Source organism: Rhinopithecus roxellana, chromosome 1 (genome assembly GCF_007565055.1).
Source record: "Rhinopithecus roxellana isolate Shanxi Qingling chromosome 1, ASM756505v1, whole genome shotgun sequence".
In the NCBI taxonomy this organism is placed as follows: domain Eukaryota; kingdom Metazoa; phylum Chordata; class Mammalia; order Primates; family Cercopithecidae; genus Rhinopithecus; species Rhinopithecus roxellana.
In genome coordinates this window covers 78,569,157-78,578,608 of record NC_044549.1, presented here as the reverse complement: position 1 = coordinate 78,578,608, position 9,452 = coordinate 78,569,157, and the positions used below count along the sequence as shown (strand labels likewise).

General features: G+C 42.3%; 1 protein-coding gene across 5 annotated transcripts in view; it reads left to right on the top strand.

The window, feature by feature from the left end:
- Window positions 1-3,095: 3,095 nt before the first annotated feature.
- The window catches only part of TASOR (transcription activation suppressor), a 61,951-nt gene continuing 55,594 nt past the window's right edge, over window positions 3,096-9,452 (top strand). For all 5 annotated transcript variants that reach the window (XM_010360451.2, XM_030926349.1, XM_030926323.1 and 2 more), the window contains exon 1: window positions 3,096-3,655. In XM_010360451.2, coding sequence (XP_010358753.1) covers window positions 3,325-3,655 — 331 coding nt within the window. In that variant the 5' untranslated portion in view covers window positions 3,096-3,324. The remainder of the gene's footprint in view (window positions 3,656-9,452) is intronic.

The window sequence follows — 9,452 nt, the reverse complement described above, 5'->3', positions numbered from 1 at the left end:
CAGAGTCTTACTCTGTCACCCAGGCTGGAGTGCAGTGGCGCAATCTTGGCTCACTGCAACCTCCACCTCCCAGGTTCAAGTGATTCTCCTGCCTTAGCCTCCTGAGTACCTGGGATTATAGGCATGTACCACCATGCCCAGCTAATTCTTTATTTATTTTTTTGAGATGGAGTCTAGCTCTGTTGCCTAGGCTGGAGTGCAGTGACACGATCTCGGCTCACTGCAACCTCTGCCTCCCGAGTTTAAGCGATTCTCCTGCCTCAGCCTCCTGAGTAGCTGGGATTACAGGTACCCGCCCCCATGCCCAGCTAATTTTTGTATTTTTAGTAGAGACGGGGTTTCACTGTGTTGGCCAGGCTGGTCTCGAACTCCTGACCTCGTGATCTGCCCGCCTCGGCCTCTCAAAGTGCTGGGATTACAAGCGTGAGCCACTGCCCCCGGCCTTAACTTTTGTATTTTTAGTAGAGACAGGGTTTTACCATGGTGGCCAGGCTGGTCTCAAACTCCTGACCTCAAGTCCACCTGCCTCGGCCTCCCAAACTGCTGGGATTATTATTATTGTTTTTAAAAACAGAGACAGAGTCTCACCATATTGTGAAGGCTGGTCTTGAACTCCTAGGCTCAAGTGATCCTCCAGCCTTGACTCCCAAAGTGCTGGGATGACAGGTGTCAGTCACCACACCCAGACAAATTTCACTATTTTTTTTTTTTTAATAAATGTTGATTTAGAATGGGAAGCAATTTTTATCTTCACAAAATTTAAGATTCAACCTCTGTGGAGGGCTAATGATGCTGTCTAGCCTTAGTTTTAGGTACTCTTTACTAACAACCTGTGGTACTTTATGCATAGCCTAGGAGCTTCCAAGTAGAGTTGCCTTTTCTTGAGTGGATGAGTGGTGGCATTAGTATGCAATTAGTTGTTTTGTTTGTTTGTTTTAATAGAGACAGGGTCTCACTGTATTGCCCGGGCTGGTCTTGAACTCCTGGGCTCAAGTGATTCTCTTGCTTCTACCTCCCAAAGTGGGATTTTGACGTGAGCCACACCTGGCTGCAATTAGTTCTTAGTTTTGAATTTGATGAAAATGAGCTTTTAGGTATACCTTCAATGAATCAACAAAAAAGTGAGTTACCAATTTGGGACTGCAATGTGAATTTCTGATCTTCTGTACTCTTTTTTAAATCAAGTAAAGCGCCTCCCCCAATTAAAAAAAATTTACTTAAAATAATGTAGCATTTTCCCCTCAACCTAGACCTCAGTTTTTCATTTAAACATGAATGTTTAAATGATTTTAAAATGTGTGTGTATGTTTTGAGACAAAGTCTCAGCCCAGGGTGGAGTGCAATGGTGCCATCTCAGGTCAGTGCAACCTCCGCCTCCCGGGTTCAAGTGATTATCATGCCTCAGCCTCCCGAGTAGCTGGGATTACAGGCATGTGCTACCATGCCCGGCTAATTTTTGTATTTTTAGTAGAGATGGGGTTTCACTGTTGGCCAGACTGATCTGGAACCCCTGACCTCAGGTGATCCGCCCGCCTCAGCCTCCCAAAGTGCTGGGATTACAGGCATGAGCCACTGCGCCTGGCCTAAAATGTGTTTTTAAACTATTTACTAATAATGGATTTACACTCTCTTTCGTATGATTTACTAAATTGATTCCAATAGGTTGGCAATCCATGGTTAATTTTTTTTTTAATATCAGCTGTTAAACAGTGGTAATATTTATTAGAGGACAAAGGAATCCAACTTTCATGTTGCCCTTGGGAATGCTCTTTAAGCCTGAGGCTTTATTATGATGATAATTTGGTCTGTAAACTCCTTGGGAGGTACTTTGGGATTAGAGATCTGGGTCTCAAACCTGATCCTGCTGCTTGGCGACCCTCAGCAAAGTATCAGCCCTCTGTTGCTTCGTGCATAAAATGAAAAAAAGCGCACAGCTGCTGTGAAAATTAGGTCTTAGAGAAGCAGTCAGTGCAGCGCTTAAGTACTTGGAGAGTTAAATAGACCTGGTTTCAAATCTTGGTTTTGTTACCATAATTTGTCCCATGTCTTGCAATGCTAATTTTAAATTGTGCAAAAAAGTATCTCCCTATCTGTTGCTGTGAGAATTAAATGGAGATAATGCACGTAAATCACTTGTCCAGTCAGTGTCTAGCACATAGAAAGCACTCAGTAAATACTGGCTGTACTCACGATAACCCATGATAGTTTATACTGACAAGGTAGAAATTACTATGTAAACGGCTCTTCACTATGAAGTTATTCCCTTTATGGGACAGCGACCACCTGCTGTATATTTTTTAATGTAACCGCAAGTTTATTTTTTCTTTAATATACATTTACTATAGGAAAACGTGGAGGGGGGGTGCGACCAAAGAAAAATGGTAAAAGTTAACAGCCTCCTCCTCTCAAACTCCCCAGAACCAAATCCTGTTAACACTAGGTTGTTAAGTCCCATCAGAGGATCTCAGGTTAAAGTGCTTGCTGGCGCTGTGACACTGGGTCACACCCTTTGAGATAAAGAGAAGGCCGGGTGCGAGTCAACTATCATAAAGATACAAGATTCGGTGAGAACAGCAGGTCGCAGAGGCCGGACGCTTTTAGGCTATTATCGCGTAGCCCATTCTCTTATCTCCTCTCCAGGTCTTTGTACACATGCAAATAGTTCATAAAGCAGAGATCGTTCCGCATCCATGCGCTGAAGCCCGTTTGGGCCGAGATAACTCGTACACTGAGGAAAGGTCTTGCCCACAAATGGGCCACCCCTGCGCTCCGGGGACAAGGCCAAGCCTGTCTCCCTCGCCTGCAGCGCGGCGGGGGATCCCCGGGAACCCGAGGATCGCCAGCGCGGCATCGCCGGGAACCCGAGAATCGCCAGGGGCCCACTCATTCTGCAGGCCACGGCTGCGGCGTCGAGGCCCTCGCCGGGCGTGGCAGTCGCCCCTTTTGGCGGGCTCGGGCGCCTCGAAACTCCGCCCCCCGGCGCGGTATATCCGCACTCGCGGAGGCGGGTGCCGCACTCCTATTGGTAGAGTGGCCCGCGGTGGCCCCGCCCCCTCCCGGCCCCGACGCGCGCACGTTGAGTGGCGGGGGAAGGCAGAAGAACTGCCCGAGCGAAGAGCGGCTCCGAGGGCCGGGCAGCACAGTTGGGGTGCCCGCTTCGGGGCCCCCAAGAGGCTGCCGGGTCGGAGTGCACCCTGAGACCACGGGGGGAAGGGGGTGGGTGGGCTGAGAGCAGTTCGGCGGCGAGGTTGGCCCGCTGCCCCTTCCCCCCACACCCGTCGACCTTGTGGGCAGAAGCTTCCCAGAGCTCCTTACGCCGGCGCGATGGCGACTGCTGTGGAGACGGAGGTCTCTCAGCCGACGGATGCGAGCTGTGAAAGTGGCGGCGGCGGAGACGACGAGATGAAGCAGGCGCTTCCGGAGCTTGAGTCCTCCCCACAAAATGGCGGCGGCGGCGGCCTCAACATCGCCGAGCCCGGCAGCGGCGCTGGGCCTGAGGAGACCGCGGGGGCCGAGGCCGCCCAGAGCTTCAGCCACGAGCAGCCTCAGGACTCCTCTGAGGCGGGCGCGGCCGCCCTGCTCAAAGGCCCCGAAGAGCCCGAAAGGCCTCTTAGGAGGAGTTTTCAGATCCCCAGGAAGAGCAGAGAAAAGAAAGGTGGTGCCTCTCCTTCTTCTCAACCCCCTCTCTCTCTCCCCTCCATCTTTTCATTAGAGCCTTTCTATCTTCTCTTCCCACACCCATCTGAGATACGTAAACACGCATGCAGCGCCGGCCGCCTCTCCCCTCACCGCCACGGCCGCCCAGCTGCCGCGCTTGGTGCGAGAGAAAGCGGTGGAACCACGCTCCCCTGCTGCCCCTCCCCGCGGAAGTTGGAAGTAGCTCAGGTTTGAAGCTTGTCCGTAAGGCTGCAGCTCCCAGAGAGGAAAGATGGTGCTCGGCGCCCCTCCCTCCCAGCCCCCGAAGGCAGAGAAGCTGTTGTGTCCTCCTAAGGATGCTTCTGAGAAGTCTCGCTATGGAAATAGCCGGTGGCCATGGATTCTGGGGCTTTCTCCAAGGCCATTGCCAATGTTCTGAGGACCACGAGTGCTTCTCCCCGTGGAAATTCTTCAGCTCTGTGTGTCTACTTGAAATGTGCTTGATGTCAGCGTCCTCCCTTATTTAGAAATCTCTATTAGTAGATGTGATCCATGCACACTGCTATTTTCCATCACACTTCATTTCCATTTAGATTTTTCCCACTTGTTTTTGAAGCGTTAAATAGGTCTCTCTCTCTTTAAATTTGAATTTAGTATTTTTTTTTATATTTGAAAAGAATGGCAAGGTAGGTTCTTGGCGCAGTAATTTCCCAATGGAAAAAGATTAATGAGAAGTTACCTTGTCCTCAAGAGTCACCAAGTTGGTCTTCTAGATGGTAGAACTTCAGATTAAAAAAAGTCCAGACTTAGTTTTTGGAACCCATATGGAAACAGTTACATTAATTACTTGTGCCTTTAACAAATCTTAATGCCATATTGTTAATATGGAGTCAGAATTCCTAATGGAGATAAAAATCAGTATTGTTTTTTGTTATTGGGGTATAATTTTTTTAACTATCCAGTAAATTTTGGATATTCTGGATTTAGACAACTTCCTTTTTGCCCTACTCTGTGGTTAGGTTTTCATTATTTACTTTGGAAAATAATAGGATTTGTTTTTTTCCCGTATGGAAAGCTTTTCCATTTATTTGATTATAGAATCTTGGCTGTAGCGTTACACTGACTTTCCATAAGCATCCCCAGTTCCATTTGCACTACTGGAATTGTTTGAGCCTTTTATTGGAAAAGTACAAATAAAGTTCATTTCTGTTTGGATGGCAAAGCCAAGAAAATACTTGGTGTGAGAAACCATGTTGACAAAGATGAAGTTAACCTGTGGAAGTTAGCATGAGGAATGTTTCTAGAAATATCTTTTGAGTTAATGTAGTTTAGGGTTCAGAAAGATACTTGTAAAGGTCAAGACTGTCGGTTCTTTTGGTGTATTTAGTTAAGATTTGAGATGTATGATTATAGTCTATATGAGAAAAGTTCCCAGTGTAATCAGTTGGTAGAGAATAGGTTGGAAGTACGTTCAAATGGGCGCTGGTTATGAGGTAGGAGGGGGAACTATTTTCTTCACAGTTTGAGAAAAGTCGGTTGGAGTCTATTTTTTTAAGGTTTAAGTGCCTACGAATATGGACAAACCACGATAAATTTTTTTTTACTGTTAGGACCAGAAAAAGGACCAGAAAATTGGCCTAGAAACTCTTAAAATTTAGTTTGAAATGTGGGAAGACAGTAGGAACTGGAAAGGCACTGTTTGTGTGTTTTTTAAATAAATAAAACCCAGAGATTGTTGTAAAATAGACTTCAGTTGAACACACTAAAAGTAGAAATAATTGAGGGATTAGGAAATATAAACCTTGGTGTTGTCCCCAATAGTCTTGTACCTCTTGGGTAAAACTTGTATTTTCCATTTTTACTTGAGAGACAGAAGTTGTGAGGAAAATATATCGCAGTGGGCTTTTTCATGATTAGTGAAAATGAGCAATTTTTAACTTGAGTAATTATTTATACCCTGAACACCAGCTGTTCAAATAGTAAAATAGCTAAAATAGCGATTTAAATACAACTTTAAAAAATTAAGCAGCTATTTTACCACCGTGAATTTTATCTTGTTCAAGCTGAGAGAAGTTAGTAGTTGGTGATAGAATTCAATACATAAATTCAACTTTATTTAAAAAAAAATTCATCATAAACAGTACAGGTGCTGCTAGTTTTACTCTTCATACTCTTCATCCCAACGCCATCTCTTGGAAGGCTCTAAAGGTAAAGATAACACTTTGTGTAGGATTTGGCTAGGTATTACTAGTTGTGGTCATCTGAGTCTTTTTATCAAGAATGTTAGATGGTTTTCAGTAGGTATGTCTGCTTGAACTTTTCAGTATCAAAGGTTCTGTTGCATTCATGTTTTAATATGGCAGACTTTTTCTTGTGACTGCTTTTCCAGTGAAATTTAAGATTAGTACTTAAACATTTTAATAACTTAAAGGTCATTACTGTGGAAGTATAACTTGTTGACTCAAAGTTCTTTCTTTGGTCTTGCCAATAGTATGACATCCAAAATAACTGCCATTGTAATTGAGTAATAATATTGGCAAACACTTGTATAGTGCCTAATAAGTTGTGGGGATTGTTCTAAGCAATTTACATACATTGACAAAATCTCAACAGTGTTTTGTGGTAGGTACTATTCCCATTTTACAGATGAGACTAAAGTACTGAAAAGTTAGGTAACTTGCCCCAGATCACACAACTAATAAGTGGTGGAGCTGGAATTTGAAGATAGGTGTAGAGTACTTTTACTACTATAAAAAAGAAAAATCTTGCTACCCAGATTGAATAATCTAAGGTTTTAAGTTAGCTGCTTTTGATCTGACCTGTTAGTAACAAAAACTGTTTTTATCCCCCTATTAAATATAGAACTACTTAGTATGTTTTCGTCCTTGGGGAATTTTGACATTCAGAGATTATGTTCACTATCAACATTTGATTGGTACTGACAGATTAAGTGCCTCTTTGACTGGAAAGGTATACATTTTACTGTTTTTGATGTATGTTATTTATTGGCTGAGGCATGATTCTTATATTTAACCAAATTGTAGAATTGCATTTTGTTGGTAGTCACTATCGCCGCCTTTAAATCTAGTAAGTCATAAAAAGTAAAATTGGTAATTGCATTTGATGTAATTTTTCCCTCCAAAGTTTTTGAGAAATGGAGTAGTGATGATTGACTATCTGGAAAATGTTTATTGGTTAATGTTTTTGTAGGGTCCAGGGGAGTCTCAAAAATTAATTGCTCTCATGCACTAAGTTTCCATACTGGTTTAGTCCAGAAGTAATGGCTAATTCTCCTAACCTCCATCTTCCCACACAAAATTTACACTTGCGTTTTGGAAGCCATTGGAGCCAAGTCTCATTCTTAAGGAAATTTCCATGGTATTTCATTAGTTGTATATGGATGAGTGGGTTCTGAGAACAATAGGTCTCTCCATACATAATAGCAAAGTAACCGAGGTAAAATTTACTTTGACCTATCCTCAGTGCAAAAAACATTGTTTCGTATTTGTACTCTCTTGATTCCTGCCAGCATATTCATTTCTAATTGTACGCTATGTTCAGCGTTGTTGATTTAGAGATGAAGTACCCACTCCTAAAGTATTGTCTGTGGTAATTTTTTTAGACTGAAGAAAAGTGATTTTAAAAAAAGACCTTACTGTGAAGAAGAAATGGATGGAGTGGTTGTATTATAATCATTAATAGACATCAGCTATGAATTCAGAGAAAATATCAGATCTCTAGCCTCTTCTTGCTATTTCGTCATCTTCCATGAATTAGTTACTTTAAATCAGACAATTGTTTATTTATACTTCATACTACCCATTTGTATTTTTTTTTATTTTTTTTATTTTTATTTTTTTGGAGGCAGAGCCTCTGTCGTCCAGGCTGGCATGCAGTGTTGCAATCCTGACTCACTGCAGCCTCCGCCTCCTAGGTTCAAAGGATTCTCCTTCCTCCTCCTACTCTGAGTAGCTCGGTTACAGGCGTGCGCCACCATGCCCAGCTAATTTTTGTATTCTTTTTAGAGACGGGATTTCGTCATGTTGGCCAGGCTGGTCTCGAACTCCTGACCTGAAGTGATCCACCCTTCTTGGCCTCCCAAAGTGCCGGGATTACAGGCGTGAGCCACCATGCCCAGCCCCATTTGTATGTTTTGATAGCAATGGTCCATCTTTTAAGTTCAGCTTTTTAAAATTTATGTACATATGATAATTTTTGCGATTCATATACATAATACAAAAAGGTCTGCCTTAACACCAAATTGGTAAAACTAATTGATGAAGATGTTCTTTTGATTAAGGAACAAAGCTGTTTGATGACCTAAATTATATATCTATGCTGACTGCCTTTATAAATATAACCTTTAATTTATATAACCTTTTATTTATATAAATATAACCTTTAAATCTTGAGTGTGGGCCAGGCGTGGTGGATCATGTCTGTAATCCCAGCACTTTGAGAAGCCAAGGTGGGCAAATCACGAGGTCAGGAGTTTGAGACCAGCCTGGCCAACTTGGTAAAACCCCATCTCTCCTAAAAATACAAAAAATTGGCTGGGCCTGGTGGCGGGCTCCTGAAATCCCAGCTACTCGAGAGGCCGAGGCAGGAGAATCACTTGAACCCAGAAGGTGAAGGTTGCAGTGAGCTGAGATCGCGCCACTGCACTCTAGCCCGGGCAACAGTGCGGGACTCCATCTCAAAAAAAAAAAAAAAAAAAAAAAAAAAAATTTGAGTATGTTTTATATGATGCTACTAATAAAAAATGTTTGATGATAGTATGGCTAAGAGTCAGGAAATTTGAATTCCAGTTCACATTCTATGTTACTGTTAGTTTCCTCATTTAAATTATAAATGTCCAAGTGCCCTTCTAAATCTGTGCTCTTCAGTCTCGTAAAATACATCTGTAATTAGCTTGTCAATAGGGAAACCTGGTATGATCAGTAATCAACTCAGCTGTTTTTCTGACAGGCATTTAATGGAAATCCATTAAATAAGCAAAATTACACATTTCTTAATGTGTGAAAGAACCTCTATTGCTACTGCTGTTAACCTTTATAAAACAAAGGGCGTTACGACTCTTGGCCCTGTTATCTCTAGAGGAAGATTAAAATCAGAAAAAATTAAGAGATTTGAGAGAGGATATGAGGGTAGAAAGAGCAGTATTAGAACCAAATTCTTTGTTCTTTTATAGCCAACTTCCTATGCCTAAGTGTTCTATATGATTTATGGTCTATAAAATGAGGAAACAGTCATTTTTCCAGCTCTTGACATGATTGGATATTGTACGTCTAATATCACACGCACGCACGTCGTATATTTCAGGATACAAGATAGGGAGCCTGATCACTTGAATTTGAATCCCAGCAGCTTGATCCATTCGTTAATCTGGTAACCTTGGGCCAAGTCAAAGGCTACTTGTCTCAGTTTCAATTGAGAAATGGGCATGTTGAACTTCATAGCATAGTTTTGATGATTGAGATGATACATGTAAAGCTCTTAGTACAGTATTGAAGGTGGTACTTAACCACTAATAGACAGTAACTGTCATAATCTAGAGAACAGTATGTTGAATACTGAGTTCCCTGAGTGAAATGGATGGTTCATATATATAATGCTTTCCCTGTTTGGATGGACACAGGGTTGTTTATTATTACTACCTCAAATAGTGACCCATAGTTGAGATTTTTGACGTATTTTCTTTAAAAGAAGTGACAAGACACATTGATCAAGATACTCATGTAGTGTTAAATCACCTCTGAGGACATAAAATAGACTACTAGAGAATATACATTCAGAACATGAACTTAATAAATTTT